This window comes from Aphis gossypii, chromosome 1, assembly GCF_020184175.1.
Source record: "Aphis gossypii isolate Hap1 chromosome 1, ASM2018417v2, whole genome shotgun sequence".
NCBI lineage: Eukaryota > Metazoa > Arthropoda > Insecta > Hemiptera > Aphididae > Aphis > Aphis gossypii.
In genome coordinates, this window is record NC_065530.1 from 27905796 (window position 1) to 27929869 (window position 24074).

The following is a 24074-nucleotide window of genomic DNA, read 5'->3' on the forward strand; positions in this document are numbered from 1 at the left end:
AGACGACGTTGATGAGAACAGATTTACAGATGTGATACATAATTTATGTGCGTCGGCCGAATATGTCTACGATCCAGTGCCTTGTATAGTATACTGCAGTTTATCCACGGATATATAGAATTTCAACAAATTGTATGGATATCGTATCCAGGATATGTCTGTGGGTCCAAAAATTTCCTTACACAGAAACTTCATGAAATATCTAAATTGACCATGTTATATAACTAGGTGTATATGTTTGTATAATTTGTTTGAATTAATAAATTCCAATATTAGAAATATTTCTTACATTATGTAGGTTTAACTGTTTTATAACTATAATTGTGTGTATTATTACATTTGTTACTTGTTTGATTATATTGCTAAAATAGTAACTTTTGTTACAACATTACAATTCTACAAGCAGAAGTTGTATTTTTTTATTACATTTCATTTTTTTTGATTAATTATTTAGCTTTCATATAATATTATAAAAGCTGTATGCCTGTATGTACATTTACTATTTAAAAATATCTTTAACCCTTCATAAGTATAGACTACCTATACAGAGCTGTATCTAAGGAGCTGGTACTTTATGCTTTATGACTTCTTATATGCGTATTATGTATTTATATTTATTATTTTATATGCGGATGCCGCGGTCGGATTGATAATAATAACTTATAGGTAAGTCACATAATACTTAAATAATATACTTCAATTTTAACACCTAATACAGATGTGCACTCGATTCTCAGTAACCCATATTTCAAAGAGAATAGAAGAAACAAAATAAATTCGAGTTATACATTTTCAAGTTGTATTGCTTGTATATAATATATAATTGCACAGCATATTGAGTAATGAGTAAATATTGGTACTTTTGATAACCAAATGTTTTTGGATGTTTTTGAAACATATATTTCCGTATATGTAAATATGTTACATGACTATGTCACTGTAACCCAAGTGATCGCCCCAGACAGCTAGGAACACCGGATAGCACTTATACGTAACACTATTTAGTGACTACGGCCGAACACTATACGATGATACACGCCATACCCTACTTACAAAAGTATTATTAAACTATTTAATTATAAAAATAATTAAAACCGTAACAATAAAGTTAGGTATTTTTTTATGAATAGAGGGGATGTGATAACTTGATTTCATTGAAAAAATATAGTATATATTATAACACATTTTAAATTAAGAACAATTGAATATGGGTTTTAATAAAACTTTAGAAAAAAACTTTGTTTATAAAAATTCAAAAATGTTGAATTAAATCAAAATAACTTCTATTGGTGGGTTTAAGCAATTACACAGAATTATAAGAAATATAATAATACAATGATGACATATTATGACGTTATTTTTTGGGGACTAGTGAAATGTTGTTCCAATTGACTAACAATATCTTCAAAAATGCTATTATTATACACACCTATGACTATAGAGAAATAATAATACTCAATAGACAATCAGTATTTATACTCATGACATTTTTGACGATTTATTATTCTAATATTCTACGAGACTATGAATTCTAATTTTTCTTGGTTATCGAAGATTTTGGAAGAAATTCAGCTTTCTCCAAAACATCTTTAATAATATACCCAATGGATAATACGAATACCTATGATCTAGGTTAGTAGTGTTAGTACTATTGACCAGCTAATTAAAATATTTCTGACAGGCTCAATAATTTTATACAATAGTAAATTGTTTATTGGTATTAAATAATTTCGAAAAAATGTTACCTACGTTGTAGTTTTTGACTCAATATCCAAATGTATACTATATCACGCATTGAAGTAAATTTGGACCATTCAGTACTTGAGACAATTTTTTTTAGTATTATTTTCCGATAAATTTTCCCGCGTAGCTGACATTTCCAACATATTTAATTGTTGGTAGATACACATTTGATAAACACGAAATGAATGATAAGCTATTTCAAATTTCATTTTAATGTAGGTATATGACGTGTTCTACTGTTCTAGAAACAAAATAAATAGTAGAATGCATATAAAGTTTCGCTATGGGTGATGTTACATCACTGGTGTAGGTACCTGAGGTATATTACTTATAACCTACTACGTTGAGAAGTTTGGGTAAGAATGTATTATCTGAAGTTATGATAAACAATTTATTTTTAAAAAATGTTTGTAGGATCATTGTAATATTTAAATTTCTACTTTTTCGATTAATTTATATATATTTATACATTAATTTATAGGACAATCGACTTTTAATTATTCATTCCAGTTGTAGAAAGTTATACTACAATGAATTAATATTATTTGGTCAGGTCTTAGGAGTTGGGATTTAGATTATACATTATCCTATATATTTTGGCTATATTGCCTATATTATAAATACAATTTTGAATATTTTTGTGATACCTAAAGTTTAATTAAGCTGGTTATTCTGTTTTTATCATTTTCAATTGTACAGTTTTACATTGGCGACACTGATATTTAGAAATATTATTGTTTGTAAGACGAATGTTTGGTGTGATACTGTGACTGTGAGTTGTGTTGTGATAACAAATAATTAATTAGCTGATAGTCACTTGTGAATCGTGGTTTAGCCGGTTAAAATAAGTTAAATTCTACTAATATTTAATTTTTATCGATTATCCTATTTGAATTATTTGACGTAGACATCAATCCAATAAAATGGCTAAACATCATCCAGACTTGATATTTTGTCGTAAACAACCCGGCGTTGGTAAGTGTAGTGTACGCCTATTTTTAATATTTTCATATATGTATATAGTCTAATATAGTTCTATATTACTTATACACTTTTGTTTAATTAACATATTTTATCTCTACAACAGCTATAGGACGATTATGTGAAAAGTGTGATGGTAAATGTGTAATATGTGACTCATATGTCAGGCCATGTACTCTGGTACGTATATGTGATGAGTGCAATTATGGCTCGTACCAGGGCCGATGTGTTATATGTGGTGGACCTGGTGTATCGGATGCATATTATTGTAAGGAATGTACAGTTCAAGAGAAAGATGTAAGTTATATTTCAAATTGTCTTATAAGTTTTATAAATTAAGTTCATAATGTTTCTATTATTTCAGAGAGATGGATGTCCAAAAATTGTAAATTTGGGAAGTTCAAAAACAGATCTATTTTACGAACGGAAAAAATATGGATTCAAACGGCGTTAGAAGCACTGTATTTTTATTTTTATTTTTTTTATGTATATTATTATTTTTAATTAGTTATTGAAATAATTAAAATATTGAATTCATGTTCTTGTTTTCAAAACTAAAGCTTAAACTATATATTATTTCAATATCTTTCATCAATATAACATTATGTTTTAAATCATAAAAGTAGTATTATGTTTTTCTATTTTTATTTCTGTGAATAATAACAGTTTAATGAATATTCATCATAAAGTGGATCTTTTTTTACCACTCCATACCAATAACCAATTTCAATTAACAAAACCAATATACTTAAAATATAACCTGCAACCAAAACAACAAGTGCCCCATAAAGTTTCTTAAGATCCATAAGTGCTTTAACTTCTTCGATTTGCTGTGGTTCTTCGAGTATTACTGTATCCGACATAACATCATTTAACCATTTTTTTACTAATCCAGCTTCTATAACTCTTCTCAAGAATCTGTCAACTGCTGGCTTTAATGGAGAATTCTTTTGTAATCCTAATGATATTGGCATATTAATTATACATGTTGACATTATATGTAGTGTAAAATCTCCATTACTCGTATCATTGCGTGTACCTTAAAAAAAAATTGAAAAACAAATAAACTTAAGTGGTTTGTTTAAATTAGTATTAATATTTTAGATTATAATAATAATTCACTAAATGTTTAGTCTTAGAATAATTACTAATTTGTGTTGGGACTAAACTTAATAATCATTGTCCCTAATCATTATATTTCATATTAAAATTAAATTTTTCATTATACCTTATAACATTTAAGCTATGTATTAGATAAAGTAATTATAATTACTGTAAACCATATTTTTATTATTGATTACCTAGTAGTTTTAGATTCTGAACGAAGTGATGAATGTATTGATTTTACAATGATGTGTGTGTTTTCTTTTTGTGTCTGCGTACAGCATAACTAGTCGAAATAATGCTTCAATTTCAAACTTTGGAGATTGTATCCGATGGAAAAGTGAATATCCTTGGTGCATTATACAGGTCAAAATTAAAAATTTTCCAACAGTTCTCAAAAAAATCGAGAAAAACAAAAAAAAAAGTGACGGAAAAACGGGAATTTTTACCCAAAACCAGTTTTCAACTAAATCGATTTTTTTATATGAATGTAATTCAAAAACTAATCACTGTAAATACTTTAAATTTTCACCAAATGTTTATGTTAGTGTTATCTATGTTTATCTTAGTATTATCTATATTTATCTTAGTGTTATACAGTTAAATTTTCAAAAATTTTGTCTTTTTTTAAGTTATTTATAGACCACTGAAATTTTCAATTTTTATAAGATTTTTTTTTTGAGTGTCAATAAAAAAAATTTGGATGACCAAAAAAACTTGAAAATTTAATACAAGGTTCCTTACAAGTTGCTCTTATTGTAGCTAAAAGAAATTAAAAATCGTTAGTCACAATTTTTTTTTATAAGCGTTTATAATTAAAATTTTTACGAAATCTGTCGAAAACGCGAAAATTTGCAAATAATTTTGAAGTTGAAAAATCATAAAATTTTTTGTGTTAATAACTAAGGATTTAAAATACAACACTAAGTTTACCATAAGTTTTCCTTCAAGTATCTATAGAGAAAACTTGAAGCATCATTATAGGAACAATTTTAAGTGCGTTTGAATTTTAAATTTTTACGATATATCGTAACGATAACAATTTATCCTCAAACGATTTTAAATATTTGTTATTATTCAAAAAATATAAGTCATAGATACTTGAAAATTTCACCAGTTATTTAAATATGTATTTTCTTTACATGATTTAATTTTCAAAATATTTTGACTTTTTTTGAGCTATTTATAGACAACTGAAATTTTCAATTTTTCTGAAAAAAATTTTTGGACAATAAAAATACTTGAAAATTTAATATAAAATTTCTTATAAGTTACTCTTAAAAATTATAAAAATACATAGGCACAATTTTTTTTTATTAGCATTTGAAGTTCAAATATTAACAAAAATTCATCAAAATCATGAATATTTGGAAATTATTTTGTAGGTATAATTCATTAACAGTTTTGCATAAGTAGCTAAGAGTTGAAAATTTAATACAAGATTTTTCATAAGTTTAGCTTACAATAATTATAAATAACTTAAATTTTGGTGTATTCAGATTTCAGGTCATTAAAACATAAACCACCTTTTTCACCAACCACTGGAAATTATATCCTAGGCTGACAAATCATCTTCGTTCAGAATCGTTTTTCGTATACAATGATAACTATCATTGGATTCAAATTTAACACTCCTATAATATATAATAGTGATTCACACGGCACCTAATGTACAGCAGAGCGGTACCCACTTACCCGCTTTTTTATTTAATTCTGTAATACTATTTAAGAAACATTTTTCGATTATTGTTTAAAAGTTTAATTTAATAAAACGTTTAATCATTTAAAACTAGTAAGGCAAAATAATTTTTTAACCTATTTTATAACAAATTATTATTTTTGAATACCATTTATTAATTGAACATTTTGTTCATATGTTTTGGTATTTTGCATCACTTTTACATATCTTAAAAAATGTATATTATCATAGTAAGCAAATTGCCCTTTGGATACCAAATCAATAGCTTTATCAACTTCATAAACTTCTTGAAACTTTTGACCAACTTTTTGTCCAGTTTTATCTAGAGACGTCATGAAAAATTCTTTTGATTGTTCTCCCCATCCTCCACAATTTATATTACTCTCAGCAAGAGCATCCAATGTATCAATTGTAACCCTGTTAATTGTATTAAAATATAATGATTAAATAGTATTATTACAATAATATTTTAACCTGGTATCTGGATTAGCTAGGATTGCCGTCATACTAGCTTTGTAAGCAACTACAACTAATAAACAGTAAATCCACCACCACCCTGTTAAAATTCTTATGGCCCATCCACTGGGTACTTTTGGCAATGATACAGCTACTAACATCCCATAAGTATACAAAATACTATTCTCTATATTTTCAAATAAATATAATCCAGTTACATCTGTGTTGTTAAATTGATTATTTTTTGTTTGTTCGTTGATACATTTTTGTTCTTTGATTATTTTTGGATATTTAACTGTATGTTTTATAATATCTATATTTTTTATAATTGTTTTATTTTCTGTTAATAGTTCAGGTTTATTTTCTAATATTTTTGTCTTCTGAATATCACATTGTATCATTTTAATTAAGTTTTCATTATCTTCAATATGTTTATGAGCTGTAGCAAATGCATAAAATAAAAAGCCTCCAACAAGAAGTGTAATAAGTACGCCAACCCACATATTTAATCTAAAAAAAATTAAGTGTAAATATTAATTTATTAATATAATTTGTTATATTATATTTTTACTTGAAAGGAAGAATCAAAGTTTTCCATGAGTTATCTGTTTTTGATTCAAATGTTAAGAATGTTAGACATTCTGTATTGTAAGGTATAGATAAATCTAAAATATTTAGATGATATGGTGTGTAATGTAAATTGCCCAGTGCTAAATCAGCACGAGCAGACCAAACTTCTCCTAGCAATCCTGATATAGTTCCATTAATTTGCTTTTTACCCCATTGTTCTGTACGCCAATTTAGTGGTTCATATATAACTGGAATAAAATTCATTGCACTTCCTAGTGTTCTAAGAACCTAAAACAATAACACATAAAATTTAATTTCAGAATTTTGATACATTTTTATGATTATACCTCTATTTCTAAACCCTTCTTATAACCAGAATTTTCATCATTTTCATTCATTAATGGATTTTTTATTGCAGATGGAATATAATTAAAAGTTACTACTTTAAGTAAATTTCCTTGTAGATCTGAAACCTTGTCTATGTATAAATCCGTTTTTTTTTGAAAATTTCTTTTATTCCATATATCTAGTCTTAGTGTAACCAATGTCCCTTTGATTGGAGCAGGATAAGGAACAGTGGATAATTCATACATTTCTTTTAAACGATATTTTCTAATAAACACAACATTTATAATTTTCGTCCATAAAGCATGATGTTGCTTTGTGAAAAGTCTACGATCATGTAATAACATAAATTTAGTCCTAAAATCCAACATTCTGTGCCTGAAAATTGTGTAATGCTATATAGTATATTCTTCATTTAGTTACCGTATTAGTTTTGCACTTTAAACATATTTTAATAAATTATATAATATTATTTAAATAGGTATTCCACTCTATGAAAATTCATTGTATAATATTTATTTTTTTGTATAAAAATTGTCCCCAAAAGTTAATTTGATCTAAATTAAAAATTATTGATTATTTTTTAACCTGATGCTATTTAGTTCGTATGAATTTTTCTTATTAAAAATATAAAAAAATATTTTTCTGTTACATTTAGTTGATATAAAAAGGTATCTCTGTCAAATGCAATAATAGGTAATTTAAAAAAAAACATTTTGTTCGAATAATATACTCTGTAGCTATAGAGTGTTAGAAAAATAGAAGCCCTGCTATATTATTATTTATTAACATACCTAGAAACAAATTTTATCAATAGGTGCTATATTGTTTTTAGTTTGTACATAATATCTTCTTATCGTTAGACTTGGATAATTAATATCTAGTAGGTACCTACACTACTATCAATAGAATACCTACTTATAATAAATATAGTTGTAAATTACATTTTTAGAATATAATCATTAAATTATTTACTTATCGCTAAATTTTAGTAATCTCATTGTTTGATCAGCATTAAGAATGAATATTATATTCATGTTGCATCCTTGTTTTCTAACATTATTTAAAATCTGCCAGGTTTGAAAATTTGGAGACATTAAATCCTCCGAGTCGTCAACTAATGTCTATAAATGATTTTCAAAAAATTTAAAATTTAAATAAATATATAATATAAACTATTTTGTTTTTGTATTACTTTAAATAATGGTATTCCAGCAATAGCTGTATAAAATCCTTTATCTAATATACCATCATGGTAATGATCAAGTATTAAATTCAAACAAGTAGCCGTATCTTTCCATTTATATGTTATATCTACAGCTAAATTTTCAAATTCTGAATTCCATTTTATCTCTCCATATGAGCTTTGAAACAATAATTTACAAATGTAAAATATATTTAATGTGTATATTAAAACATAATTAACTAGAGTACTAGAAATTAGTTAAAACTCACTTAAATTTATTTGTATTTGCTGAAGATGTAGCCGACAACTGTGGTTCACAAATTATGAAGTATTCGATAAAAATAAAAAATATATAAGTATTCATATTATCATAATTTTCTATGATTACTTTTATAAATAGAAATACAGTTTAAGTTTTTCTCAGATACAATTTCCAAATAAATACTATTTTATAAAATAAAAATTACATTTGTTTAAATTCCAATCACTAACATGAAATCTATGCTTCTGTGCAATTGAAAGCAGGTATTACTGTAGGTATGCAAATTGCATTTCAATTCAAATAAATTAGTAAAAAGTAATTGAATATAAAATTAGATTGAACTAACCAAATAAACCAATTACAATGAAACAATCGCGTGTAGATAGCTACCTATTTTATATTGGAATTGTAACTTTCATGAATACATTATTTTCTTCAAAACTTATTAATTTAAAATTTTAAATTAGAAAAACGCCTTAGCGGACTGTGAAAGTGTGCAGAAGCCAGACCGTTTGATCAGAAGGTGTTTGTTGGACTGATATTTTGTTAACTTATTTTTTTTTTAACATTTATTTAAATAATCATACTTAAACATGTTTCAAATTTAATAAAAGTACAGGGCCAGTTTTAGGCACAATACAGGCTACAATAGAGTCATACTATGACAGAAAGCGAATTGCTCCTCTAATTCTATTTGCTTATAAGCCTTAAGGAGGGTTGCCAAAATAATTCTTGTGCTGGGCGTTAAAATAGCTAAAGCTAGCAGGCCCTATAAATAATTATAATTTGATTTAAATACTGATATACGTGAAATTTCTATTCAACTTGCAACAAATTAAAAATCAGTGGCGCTAAATCTATAACCTAGGACTTAGGAGCGACTGCCCTTCTCTTTTTCCGATGGACGGAGGTCTACGTGTACCCAAAAAAACTATTTATGTAAGTTATAAATCATAAATCATAAATGTATATAATTATACTTACCAATTCATAAGGAATAGAGATAAAAAAACTGGCCGATAAATAACATACGCAGCGTAGTGCGTACTATTTTTGTTTTCGTAAGTATTAAATTATGTAAGCGCATGTATGGTGCAAAAGGTGGCGGGTTACAAGAAATAATTATTGCCCCTCCCCAATTTAATTTTAGTATGGTGCCACTGTTAAAAATCACTTACTATTTTTTTACAATTTTTGAGGGTTGCATAAATCATTTTTTTAGTAAAAAAACTGAAAATGTAACACAAAGTTCTTCCTTATATAATTTATATTTGTTTAGCAATTTAAAAATATCAATAGTGCATAAAATATGACCATTTAGTACATAATATATCTACACAATTTGTTTTGATAATCGCTTATTGTAGTTCTGATTTTGATAAAATACAATACGTTAAAACGAAGAAAATTTGCAAATGACCTTTTATAAAACACTTAAGTTTAAATACTTGAGAACTATAAGACTTCAAAATCTTTAAAAATATTTTTTACATCTCTTATAGGCTATAGCTCATAACGATTATCGTTGTATTAAGAAAGTTAGAAATAAAGCGTGATAATTATTCTGAAACTTTTTTAAAACTTTGGTAACCATGACCATCTGCAGGTGTAGATGTTTTCTTACGATATAGATTTGTGGAAATTGTGGGAGGACATAGCTTCATCATTAAAGCATCATCTTCTATTTATGATAGTTAAAATGCAGATAAGTAATTTGTTTAACTAAATTTTCTAATTATAATGATAGGTAAGTGCAAATAATGTTATACATACCCCAGGGGTGTACTCACCGGGGGGGGGTCATGGGGTTTGAATCCTCCCCATTGGCCTTATTTTCTTGTTTCTGAACGAAGTGATGAATGTATTGATTTTAATTTCGGGGGTGGTTTCCGATGGCAAAGTCAGTATCTTTGGTGCATTATATACAGGTCAAAAGTAAACATCTTCCAACAGTTTTCAAAAAAATCGAGAAACACAAAAAAAAAGTGACGGAAAAACGGGAATTTTTACGCAAAACCAGTTTTTGACTAAATTGAATTTTTTATATGGTTGTAACACAAAAAATAATCACTATAAATACTTGAAATTTTTTACCAAATCATTATAATATTGGTGTTATCTATATACGGTAAAATTTTCAAAATATTTTTCAATGTTTTTGAGCTAGGTATTTAATAACAACTGAAATTTTTGATTTTTCTGAGAATTTTTTTTTAAGAGTCGATAAAACATTTTGGGTGTTCAAAACTTCAAAACAACTTGAAAATTTAATACAAGATTCCTTATAGGTTGTTTTTATTGTAGTTAAAAAAAAAAAATCAAAAATCGTTGGTCACAACTTTTTTTTATAAGCGTTTATGGTTTAAAATTTTACGAAATATATCAAAATCGCGAAAATTTGCAAGTAATTTTGTAGTTGAAAAATGATAAAAATTTTTGTGTTCATTTCTAAGGTTGAAAAATTCATCATTAAGTTTTTCCTAAGTTTTTCTTCAAATAGAGAAAACTCGAAACATCATTATAGGAAAAATTTTATGAATGTTTGAATTTTAAATTTTTACGAAATCGCGTAACGATTTATCCTTAAACGATTTTAAATATATATTATTATTCAAAAAGTATGTCGTAAACATTTGAAAATTTCACGAGTTATTTAGATTGGCATTTTCTTTACACGGTTTAATTTTCAAAATATTTCACTTATTTTAATTAATTTATATTTATAGGCATTTATAATTGTTATAACTTATATTTAATTACACTAATTATTATGTTTATCTTTGTATTTTGTATTATTACAAAAGGAGAGCCCCCAATTGAAAATTTCTGAGAACGCCACTGACCTACCCTCTAAATAGGTGAGTTCCGAAAAAGATATTTTTCCGTTACCTAGTATTTGATAATGATTGAAAGAAATGTTTCATTCTTAATTTTATGCTTATTGTAAAATACAATTTCACGACAAGGTAGCCCTTCATCAATAAAGACGTTTTTTATTTAGTTCTATATCCTCCCAAGTTGTCAAGTTAATATAGGTATATTATATAATATACTACTCATTTTTTGTGTTTCATTAAAAAAAAAATACAATGTTACTTCTTTTTTTTTAGAATATAATTCAATAATGAATCGATATTGCAGTGATAGTATTCGCCCATCAATCTACCTAATACGCACAATAATTCAAACATAGATATAGGAAAACAGGGGCGTGATTTCAATGGACAATCGGGAGGTGCTGAATAGCCCTTCCTCTAAGGTATCGAGAAGAATATTCTGTTAAAGAGTTGATCAAAATTAACAACAAGCACGTCGCACGACGAATTTGATAAATATCAAACAAGTCGAAAGTTTCAACTCGTAAGCGTAATAACTACCGAAACGCTGGTGGCCACCGCGTGTTGCCGAGATCGGAGTCACCCGAATCGGCGACGGACGTGTCGACCGACGGCGAACAGGGGCCACGGTCGCGCTACTGCGGATTGGGGCCTGCCGCACGCCGTCTACTCCGCGTTCGGCGGCGATCATCATAAAATCACAATATTAATTGCCGTACGAGTATTAGGGTAATAGCTGCTGCCGTCTGGTGAAACGGCGAACGTCGCGCGATCGTGTGGCGGCGGCGGCGGCAGCGGCTCTACGACTCGCGTCCGTTTAATTGGCCACACTGTACCGCGGACGGTGTTCGCGCCCAGTGCGTACCAACCGCGCGGGCTCACTGGCAGCGGCGCTTTTCCCGTCGTCGTTCGGGGCTCGGGCTGCTGCAGCAACTCTGTCGTGCGATTATTGCCGTCGCGTTCACGACTGTCCACGGCCGTCGACTACTGACGTGCGCGCGAGCGAGACAGACTGCGCGTTATTTTTGTTTTCCATCCTTTATTATTATTATTATTATTATTATTATTACTACTATTTTTTTCTCTCTCTCTCTCTCCGATACACTACTACTACTACTACTACGGCGACAAGTGAGTGTGTGCGCGCACGTTCTCTCCCCAGTCCGACCGACCACCACTGACGTCTATCGTGTGTGTACGTGTTTGACGTGTGTGTGTGTGTGTGCGTGTGTTTTGTTAAATCAATTGCCCCGTTCGCGTTATCGCTTTAGCCGCCGTCGCCGTAAGATCTCTTCGTCCGTATTTGCCCGTTCCCGCAGCCGTTTTACGCCATCGTCGCCGAGTCAGTTCACCGCGGCCGCGAATCACACGAATATTATTCGATCTCGGAGCATCGGTCCCGGCGGTGATGTCGTACGCTAGAGCTGGGACGGACGATACGACGTCGTCGCCGCCGCCGCCGCAGTTTGCCCGTCTGCGCGTCTGATTGCCAACGATAATAGTGTTATTCTCTCACGCGCAATCGTGTGTACACAGCCACCGCACGGGCCAATGATCTACGGTCGCGTCTCGTGATATTATAATTATAAATTATATGTAATACATAATAACGTCGTCGGATTTGTGTGCGTGTTTTTTTCTCTCTACTGTTATTATAATATCCCCACCGAATTATTTATTATTATTATTTATTTTTTTTGATTTTTTTTTTTGATAATTTTCCAATTCGAACGATGTGATGTGCAGTGAGTTCCGCCGATATTATTTGTGTTTCGTTCGCGATGACCGGCCGACCGGCGTTCGACGGGTTCAAGTTTGTTGTGTGCTGGACGACTGACGTGTCGTGATAACATGGAAACGGATATTAAGCAGCAGCGTATCAAACGCAGTAAGCGCCGCGAACGGGCTCAGCGTATGCACGCTAAGAAACATGAGCTCGACAGTGGCGAAGAGGACGAACTGTCCGCAAAAGAGAAGGCGCAGAGGCCCCCGCCTCCGAACCGGAGAAAAAAGAAGGAAACGACCTGTTCGACGAGGACGTCGTCGACGGATTTGCTATTCTTTCCTTCAAGTCATACGAAGATCTCGAAGTGAGTGATCTCAACTCTTAATACACACCTTATGATGTACCTACTTATTACTTACACAACCTATTGTCTTATCGAGCATAGGTATAACAAAAATTAGGTAGGTAGGTATGTAGTATTGTGTTTTCTCATGACACTTACCTTATGGAATCGTAAATTGATATTTGACTTGGTCTGTTTGAGACTGCATTACCTTGTAAAAAGTCTCATTTGTGAATAGAGGTATAGCAGCAAAATATGTTAATCAAATTGTTTATGTGATAAGTACAATTGTCAAATTGTCATGATAAAATGAATGTGTTTGGAAATTTCATACCTTCTATTGAGTGATAATATGCTTTTATTATTGATCTTATAAAATATGATATATGGGCTATATTGGTATTCTTTAAAAAGCATATCTAGGAATATAGTTTGATATATATTATAAACATTTTTCTATACCAACTAATCTGATTATCTGATATAATTTGTATTTATTTTATTTTGGTTCCTACATAATAAATAAATAAATAAATATTTTTCAAGTGGGTTATACTAATAAGGAATAGTTTTGCTGCAGCGTCTTGTGCCTGTAGATATTGGAACAGTACGGCAGCATCACTCCATGTTTAGGCGCTGCAGATAATCTATACCTTAACATGAGTATCTATTGTTTAGTACTTTATTATCAATTTACCTCCTGATACAATTTGTACCCTTAATTTTTATTTCGGTACTTTGTTGTAATTTTAAATGAGGTATTGATTAAATATTGATAGTAATGTGTTACAATATAATGTCAGGTATGCACATGCATTGTATATTAGTATGTGATTAATTAATTTTTATTGTATTTAATATTTATGTGATAAGTTATCAAATATTTATTAATAATGACATATTATCTAAATAAGTACTTTAGAAAATATTATTAATATTGAATATTCTAAAATCATACCTACCTAAATAAAGTTTTATTAGAAACTAAAATTTCTTTGTTTTTATTATCTTTAGTGTTTTAAAAATGATTAATTTGCTTTAAATTAGTTAAAATATCAATATTTTAGGTGCTACCGACTAACAATTTATGAGTTTTTTAAGGGTTTTACATGCTATTGATATTAGTAATAACTAAGTAGTTATTTTTACCTTGAAATATATTTTTTTATAATATCCAATATAATACTTACTGTTTTATTATTATTTTTGTTACGTTTATCAAGTTATAAAAAATTAAATTGGACAACTTAGCATAGGTACTATCCATAGATGTAGATAGCAATCAAACAGAATTAAGCTATATTCTGTCCCATGCAATACTGTAATTGAGATATTGTAGCAGGGTGTTGTATGGGTATGTACCTGTACACTCAGAGTAACTGATTTTTATCAGATTGCAGTGTTCTCTCACTGTACAGAGTATATCAACCGAGATAGCAACATATAACTTTATACCATTAAAAATATATATACTTACATTTATGTATAATTGATGTCTAATGAATTTAAAAATGTTACCAAGGGCGCCCACAGAAATTTTCACCGGTATGGGCAAGGTGTATATTATGTATATATATATATATATATATAAAATGTTAGGTTAGATAAAATTCTGTAATAGGTATACAAACATTGGCCACAAAAGCGGGGAGGCATGGCCCCTGCGAACGCCCATGAATGTTACCTATCATTTTATATAATATTATATTCATCTACAGTAGGTATTAGTTAACCTACCTATAGAAAAACAATATGCCATTTCTTCTGCCATTGATCTTTTCTAAGATAAGTCTTAATTACATTTTATTTATTTATTTCAATAGACAGTATATATTTAAAATGTATAGAAGTTATGTAATTTTATGGTAGAATTAAATTAAAATATTTAGCTAAGCTAAGGTGATAACTCATTTAATTATCTATTTTTATTCAATTTTCTTAATTTTATGAAGAGTATTGATAACATAAACTCATAGTAAGCATTGACTAAGCAAGTAAGCTATTTAGTTTGTATTTATTACCTATCATAAATTTAATAATTACTTACCTACTTAAATACTTAAAAATTGGAGAATATACATACTGCCAATTCAATTAAATTTAATACTGAATTAATTTTAATGAATCAGAATTTAAGTAGTTCCCTATCTATATATTTTATTTACCTGTAATACCTAACCGAAATACAACTTGTTTCTTTATGCGTCCGTTCTACATGGTGTAATTATAATTGAATATTAATTAATTATTAAATTTAAATTTTGTAGTTTAATTACATAGGTACACATCTTATCATTTGCATTTAGTTTGTACCTACAGGTATATTAATTTAATTACTTGGTTAAGGTACTTACAATTATTTTTAATTTCCTAATTTAAAATATAGATATGAAGTAAAAAAGATATTCTTACATAATTTTAATGAGTTCTATGATATGTTCTAGACTTCTCAATAACCTATCATTATTTATAAATTATTTGTTTTAAAAGGTTTAAATACTTTTATTATAAAATAGGTACATTTAAATAATATAAAAATGTACCTACCTATGTATTACAATTAAAATTATCTAAATGTTTTTCATTTAAGAGTAGGTAGATATATTAGATATATATATATATATATATATATATATATTTACATAATATCAGAAATAATATTAATGTTGCCTTTTGACTATGCAGATAAAATTAAAAATAAATATATTATTTATATTTATAATGTTGGATTACTAGGTAACAATGATAACTACTAAATATATAGATATATAAATAATCTTGATAATATAAACCATTACTCAAATTAAATGATATAAAATATAGTTAGTATTTGATTGATGAAAATGTTGGAACTAGCTATATATTAAACTATTTTTATTGTTTTACTTACATATGTTTTACCTAGCCTTAAAATAGGTGCTGAGTCTTTAATTTATAATAATTTTATCAATGTTGATGATTATTCAATCAATTGGTCAATGTTAAGAATAAATAATTTGAAAGTTATTTTAAATTTTTCTAACAATGTGAGGTTATGTTATATGTAAAATATGATATTTCAACTACCTATATTTTCAAAATTATGGTTTTTGATTTTTGAAAATATTATCAAAAATCCAGGTAGCCAGATCAATTTTTGTCCTACCTTGGTTATTATCATAAAGATAATATACAGAAAATTTAAATGTTATTTATTTTATGAATTTTTTTTGCCAACTTTGGATTGAAGTTTTAAAAAATAAATATTTTATGTCTTCACGGTTTTTTATGTAGTATGTACAACAGTGTAACAGTGCTAGGTAGTAGGTTGGTACTTTAGTTAATATTATAATCTATAGGTATAGTACCCTTATGTCAATTACCACATATTAACTTATTATTTTATACTTTTATTTTTTTAAATAATAATTTAGACATTAAGTATGACTCGGTGGTTAAAATAATTACCAAAAATTACTAGGTTTGTACCGCCATGGCAATATTTTGTTTTAATATAAACTTATTAATCTTTAAGTTATTAATTTTTTAATTTGAACTCATAAATTATAGAAATTAAAATTGATAAAGGATGTATAATATGCAAAATTGTGTATTAGGTACTTTACCTAATACCTTTAGTTACTTGGAAATTATAACTTATTATATTTAACAGTACCTTTATTAAATATTATCATAATTTTATAATATTTGTTTACAACTTTTAAAATGTTATGTGGTACTACTAGGAAGGCGTATATACTTACTAATATTATAATAATGTATGAATAAAAATAAATTCTAAATCATTTACGATATTGATTGATTTTAAATTACTTTTTACAATCCAACAGTTTTTTTTTTTTTATTCATACTATTAATTTTTATTATTATATATACAGCAATCCCTTTTGATTTGATAATAGTATAGTGTAACTTACTTACTAAAAACTGCATATAATAACAAAATTATAGATCCATTAGAAGAATTATTACAAGTATGAAATAGGTTAGTAGGTTAGTTAGGTAGTAAGTATACATATTGCATGAGAACTAAGGTCCATATCGGCTAAACACATTAACTACATAGGGGTTTGTTGAACATCTACAGCTGAGCACATCAAGATGAATAAAGGTAGATGATAACAAGAAATGTGATAATTTCAATATTTGCAACTGCTTTACAGAATATTCATATATATTGATAATTGATATGAGTGTTGATGAGCCATTGAACGAATAGATATGTTATTAGTGTTGGTTGTTCTATAAATTGATGTTATAAAGAAGAATATTTTTCAGTTAAATATTAAAAGTCAGTTTGTTGCTTTAGTTGTGTATAATTATTAATTTATTTTTTTAACATTTCCCATTATCTAATAATACTTACTACTTATATACCTAAGTATGATAGTTACAGTGATTATTATAGATCATAGAATAATTGACTTATTAATTTCATTTATCTTGGTAGCTCAGGCCAATTATTTTGCAATTTTAAGTGTTAAATAATTTTCTGATATGCTATACAATATTGATTGATTAGTATTATGCAAATTAAAGGTTTATTGTAATTTTTTAGAATAGAAATACTGTGTATTTAGGTTAGAAAAACTAGAAATGTAAGCTTGTTAAAAATATGTACCTACAGTTATATTCCTCAGAATTATTTTTATTAACTAAAACAAATCAATATACTTCAAGTAACTAGGTTATATTGATTGTGACTTTGTATGATTATTATTAGCAAAATTAAAATTACAAAAATATATAACTATTTAAAGTTAATTAAGTTGAATTTTTATTTGCTCTTTAAAATATAGTTTAACATTAATTTTTTACACCGTTTTTTTAAAAAAAATCTGTTAGTTAAGTGAAACTTGTAGTGAAGAGGAGTACCTACATTTGTGTATAAGTTAGGTTAGGTTAGGTTAGATTATTAATTTTACAAAGATTATACTTTTGATTATACATACACTTAAGTACAGTTATATTAGGTACTGAATAGTATGAAATTTTGATAATTGTTAAGAAATAAACATGAGAAATGTCATACATTTTATTTAAACAAAGTACTAAAAATAAGTATTATTAAGTATAAGTAAATAAAATAGTCCTAAAAAATAAAATTATCGTGAGTTAAAATGTTAGACAAATACTTAATTTGATAGGGTAAATTAATATTTATCAATTTTTAGTATTTTAGATATTATCATAAACTACATTTATTTAAGAAAGTTTATTCACTAGGACTTTAATTTTTAGTCTAAAGTTGTTTTGACTATAAATATCTAGTAAAAATTAATCGAATGCTCTTTATTTATAGTGCAGTATACTCTATACATAGTCAAAAGAAACAAGTTTTAGTAATGATATTACTAGTTTAGGGTTAAGCTATTTCAAAGTTTTAAACTAATACTACCCTTTTAAAATATATTTAAATAATTATAGTTACTGTTAGTTATATGCGGAGTTATATGTATTTTGAATTACACTTTATAACTTTTTGTACATAAGTACCATAATTTATTTTAATTAATTAATACAGATATTTAGTCATTATTCATTGAATAGCTTAAAGTATAAAGTTATTTTATGGTTTTGATGTTTATTATTTTATATGTTTAAACATAAATATTATTGTTAGTATACATTTAATGTATACCTAATACTGTATTATTTTTAGATTTTAAACAAACTTTTAATAGTAAAAAGTCAACTATCATCATCGCATTAGCTACAAGTCTTAGTATTTCAAAAAACATGAATTTATTTATCCTAAATAAATAAATAACTTGTTATGTTAAATGATTTCTATATATTTAAGTAATTATCAATCATCATGTTTATTAGGTCTTTAGAATGATTTTATTGCTTTGTTATTTTAATATCCTTATTCCAATCTTTAAAATTTTTCAAAAGTTTTCTAGAGTTAATTTTAAGTCCAAAGTGGTACTTAAATTTTAAATTTTTGTCAATTATCACTGATTACATATATTTGTACCTTGATTTTAACAAGCTATTTTGTTCGGTTATTTTGGCTCAAAAAAAAATGTAAATTAAGTGTACTCGTTGAGTAAGGAAGGTTTAAAATAAATTTATAATTACCTATTTTAAAAGCATATTATTTGATAATAATATAAAATTTATCATAGTTTTCAAAAGTAATTATAACATTACATTATAGGTCATGAAAAAAGTTCTTTTTTATATAATGTGAAAACTTGAAATCATCTATATGACTACATAGTATGATTAAGCTTACAAGATTTATCAAATTCAGTTATGTTTATATTAAAATATTGTAATGTTATAATAGGCACCATTGCACTTATTATAAATTTATTTATTATTATTTTATAACTATACATTATATTATTTACATATTATTTTTTTTTACATAAAAGGGTTTATCAAGATGATTTTAATATTTTAAACAATAAATTGATATATCATTTTAAAACTATAGATTATTATTTCCTATGTAAGAACAAATTGAATCTATTACTCATTTTTCATTTTGTGATGTTTTTATACTTTGATATGATATATTATTTTGTATTATTTTGGGTAATCTGGAATTTAATCAGTTTATTTAATATTTTTAAGTTAAGATATTGGCTCGTTTGATCGTTAAACCGTTTAATATCGATACTAGTAACTTATTACTTATAAGTAATAATGCAAAGTATTAGTGTCGCCAGCAATAAAGGAACTTGATATCATTATAGTTCGATACCCAGAAATTTTGTCCCCCTTATATTATTAAGTTTTCCTTTCAAATCAGTTTCACGATACTTATAAGATATCGATTATTTTCCTATCACTCGTTTCCTTGTCGGGCAAATTGCCCATTAAAAATAATAGAATTAATAGATTTTACATTGTTGACACGAGTTATTGTGTCAACTTGCTCAAACGTCTCGGATAATGTTACAGTTACAGTGTATTTGATTCGGATTAATCTTATCCCATATTTTTGGTTATTTAAACAAGCATCACTTGAGTTTAAATAATATTGTAATGTATTGTATGACATATTATTACGTAATATTATTATAACAGTGGTAATAATAATGTGTAACTTGTTGCATTAATTTTTTTTAACGAACATCTTTATCACCGATTACCTTTCAGATACCATAATTGAGGCGTAAGAGCCAACAAGAGACCCCTCGCATAAATATGTGTATAATATAAGTAATTATCTTTTGAGACTGACGCATATTAATCGCGTTAAATGATTAACAAATGAGGTCGGTTCCCGTAAGGAACACAAAACTGTTAAAGAAATATAATAAAATAAAATAATATATGAAAGAAAAAGAGTTATAGCCGGTTGCAGTGTACGATTGTCGTTTGTATTATTAAACGGCCTGTGGACGAAGAGAGATTGGGGCGGGAGGAGGTGATAATTTGTCCATGTCATGTTCATCCGTGCCCGTCGCGGCGGCGTGCCGCTCGTCGTTTTATGAACCCGAGCCGGTTGTTTCGACGCTAACTCCACCCACCACATCGTCCGTCGTTCCTTCCATCACAAACCTTATCGAACAAAAGCAATGACCGACGGTACGGCAGCGGTAGTTCGGCCGTGGTCGGCTACCATCCGATCGATACGTTCCTGCCGTCCGCTGAATCCGCCATTCAGTCGGCGGCGAGGAAAAGTCGGCAGCATCTTTTCCGCGTTGTTCGGGTGGCGTATGGTGCACAAACTAAACGGTTGTAGCGCCACGTGATAGTCTAGACACACGCGTGTTCGCAGTGTTTCTCCTTTGTTCCCAGTGGCCGATGGGGTTTATCTTTGCGATTTCGCCGCGGTGTAGTTATTTTGTTACGATAATTATAATATTCTTACTCATGGGGTCTCAGGATCATAATCATAAGATTTTCCAAAATTTTATAAGATCGTAAAATGTTATGATTAAAAAGACGATCTCTAAGAGATTCTGTGGTTAATTTGCAATTCGTCGCAATCGTCATTAACGTGATCGCGACGCTTATCATTGCATTTAATGTCGTGCATATTTTGTGCCTATTAACGATGTTTGTTATGTCTTTTTGTAAAAGACTCTCAGACTAAATATTATTTCGATATAAAAACGAATGTTATAAAAGCCAAATACCTCTTATATTTGAAATAGGTATAAGAAACACAAAAAAGTGTATTCGATATTATTTTTTTATACTTGTATCGTTGGTTTAAATTATATTAGTCAACTTACCAACTCGAATCTTTTATTTTTCCACATAACTGTTGAGCTAGGTTTTAACATGCTATATTTTATAACGACTTGTTTTATGTGCGTAACCGAGACGTTAAACATCGTTGGTACAAGACAGGTTTTTTTTTTAGAAAGAAGAATCTTAATGTAAATGTTAAACAGTTTTTTTTTTTTTTTTGCTGGCTTGAATATAGGTACGCGTAAAATTATTCCGTTCGTTTATTCATTACATATTAACTGGCGTGTTAGTTGAGTTTAACTCATAATTAAACCGAACTCGAGTAAATCCATACTCTTGTTGGGCTGCATTCTTGTCGACCTTCCACCGATGCAATCAAACTATTTTAAGTGTGGAAACCTTGTTAAACGTCAATAATAAAAATAGTAGGTATTGCAAAAACTACAATTTACTCCAACTCTATAGGTAATTGTTGATTTTAAGATTTTAATAAAATATAATCTTATATTTTAATTTAATAAAATCCATCAGGTATGATTTTATAAAAAATATCTATAAGTACTAGATATAATATGATTTTAAATAATATTTAAAAAAAAGTAGGATAAGTATTTCTATTTGTTGTTGTTTTGTGAAATTGTTTCTTAGCATAATTTATTGTTTTAGAATAGTACTGTATGATAATAGACATATATTTGGCTTGTGTAATACGTATTCTATAAATAAGTTTATTATTCATTCTTAATAAGTTATTTATTAGACAAATTGATTTGTTTCTTCCGCTTTATATCTTTAGTTTATCTATTATAAATATTAATCTAAATTTATTTATTATTTAATTATATTTAATAAAGTAACTTTTTTCTAAAAGTATTTAAATAAAGTATAAATACTTTACTAATCATACCATATTTAATATTATCATTTACCATGAATAAATTAGTAGATACATAATTGTAAAACGTATAATAAAAATAGGTTTCAACTAATTAGTGTTTTAATTATTGATATACTTACAGTATATACCTACTATATTTAATATTTTTTTTATCATAATGTTAACCTAATTTATTTAAAAGAAATAAAAAATATCTCGCATTTTTAGATTTTGAATTTTTTGCTAAAAGTTTTACGATTGTTATTAAACTTAATATTATTATGTAGTATAAAAATTACATTTTGAAAAACTAATACACTCTTAAAAGAAATTTTTTTTTGTATATTTATTTAGGGCAATACGTGGTAAATTAAACTGCTAAAACCACTTGTATTTGTTTTCTTATTTTTAAATTTGGAGAGTAAATTACAGTTTTATTAAGGAAATAACTAGAGAGAAATGTGATTAAGTATTCATCAGGTATGGCATTTCAAAAATGTATGCGACCCCAAGCACTTGTGAAATATGTTTATAATAGTTCAGTGGGGACTGGGTGTGAACAAATATGCTACCCTCATTAAAATACTCTTGGGAACTTATTCTCATAATGCATAAGCTTTGAAGTAGGATATAAATTAAGTATGTACAACGTAAATAAAACACTTGATTTTTTTAAAGTAGATGTTGAGTTATATGTTGCATACCTACTGTTTATTCATTATTTTCCAACCTTTTGAAAAACCAAATGGTAGACTACCAGTTGTACCTTATAGGTATAAATGTGCTCAAAATAAGTAATAACAACTTAACATTATTCCATATAAAAGGCAGATATAATATGAAAATCACATTATCTTTATTGAAAACACGATAATATAAACATTGTTAATTTTAAAATTGTTATAAGAAAATATTAATAAATAATAATTATTAAATGGCTATAAGCATAACACTCATAAATCATTATTTATACTCGGCTGTTCATTTAAATTTTGTTATTTCACTTATATTACTGTCGGTAGCAATATTGGTTCTAGTTATTAAAAGTGTTGATTGAATTTAAATTTCACTTAAAAAATATTTTTTATTATACGTAATTTAAAATGTAAATAAATTAATATTATTAAAATATTAATTATTATAATTATTTAAAATCATGAATAACGTGGGTTAAAAATTAAAAAATTAAACAGGATTCAGATTAATTATTAAGTACTTATCTGGAACAAGCGTAGATCCAGTGTCTTGTATTATATATTATACACAATGGCAGTCCATTCTTAATCTAAAACTGACCAAAAGCGTCATGCAAAGTGACCTTTAAAGTCATGTTTAGTACACTTATATAAAAAGAATTTTTTTTTTTTTAGTCAGGGGGTTTACCGCTGAGATCTCTTTCGAAATATTTTTTTACAATGTCTTCTAATAAATTCAAATTTTTAGTTATTAACTCTTAAAATTGTATCATCGCATTGTTAATTTTATTTTGAAATTCTGATTTTTTTTTTTAAGAACTTTTATTAAAAGGATAATAAAATTATATCTAAACCAAATACCTACTGACATTAATTTATCATTAAATCTGTACTCAAATTCGGAAACTAATTCATCTAAAAAATAAATAAATCATCAAGAATATATCACAATTGATAAAATCATATTAACCGCGGCTATCTTAGTATTGAAATGACAATTTAGTTTTTATGTATGATATTTAGATAGCCCATACCTTTTAAATTTTTATACAAATAAAAACAATATTTTTTTACGTCAAAAAAGTTTAATGTT

The 24074-nt window shown here is 27.3% G+C and overlaps 3 protein-coding genes across 3 annotated transcripts in view; 2 read left to right on the forward strand and 1 right to left on the reverse strand.

Annotated features, from left to right (window-relative positions):
* The first annotated feature begins 2531 nt into the window (after positions 1-2531).
* On the forward strand, positions 2532-3346 carry LOC114121619 (PHD finger-like domain-containing protein 5A). The gene is made up of 3 exons (XM_027984028.2): positions 2532-2718; positions 2831-3021; positions 3089-3346. The coding sequence occupies exons 1-3, from the start codon at positions 2667-2669 to the stop codon at positions 3176-3178; spliced, it is 333 nt and encodes a 110-aa protein (XP_027839829.1). The 5' UTR covers positions 2532-2666; the 3' UTR covers positions 3179-3346.
* A 22-nt stretch (positions 3347-3368) lies between these two features.
* Positions 3369-8198, reverse strand: LOC114121626 (uncharacterized). Its single transcript, XM_050197273.1, has 7 exons — positions 8094-8198; positions 7874-8022; positions 6901-7276; positions 6555-6841; positions 6002-6493; positions 5676-5944; positions 3369-3763 (listed from the first exon to the last, which is right to left on the reverse strand). Exons 2-7 carry the CDS (start codon positions 7993-7995, stop codon positions 3369-3371), a joined length of 1941 nt encoding a protein of 646 aa, XP_050053230.1. The 5' UTR covers positions 7996-8022; positions 8094-8198.
* Positions 8199-12149: 3951 nt separating this feature from the next.
* LOC114121627 (autism susceptibility gene 2 protein-like) overlaps positions 12150-24074 on the forward strand; it is a 37968-nt gene continuing 26043 nt past the window's right edge. The window contains 2 exon segments of the mRNA XM_027984037.2: positions 12150-13206; positions 13209-13273. Coding sequence (XP_027839838.2) covers positions 13035-13206; positions 13209-13273 — 237 coding nt within the window. The 5' untranslated portion in view covers positions 12150-13034.

Coding starts and splice junctions, on each gene's coding strand:
- LOC114121619 (XM_027984028.2), top strand. CDS start 2,667: ATGGCTAAACATCATCCAGACTTGATATTTTGTCGTAAACAACCCGGC. Junction 2,719..2,830: donor TCGTAAACAACCCGGCGTTG/GTAAGTGTAGTG, acceptor TCTCTACAACAG/CTATAGGACGATTATGTGAA. Junction 3,022..3,088: donor GTACAGTTCAAGAGAAAGAT/GTAAGTTATATT, acceptor CTATTATTTCAG/AGAGATGGATGTCCAAAAAT.
- LOC114121626 (XM_050197273.1), bottom strand. CDS start 7,995: ATGTCTCCAAATTTTCAAACCTGGCAGATTTTAAATAATGTTAGAAAA. Junction 6,494..6,554: donor ACTTTGATTCTTCCTTTCAA/GTAAAAATATAA, acceptor AATTTTTTTTAG/ATTAAATATGTGGGTTGGCG. Junction 5,945..6,001: donor CTAGCTAATCCAGATACCAG/GTTAAAATATTA, acceptor TACAATTAACAG/GGTTACAATTGATACATTGG.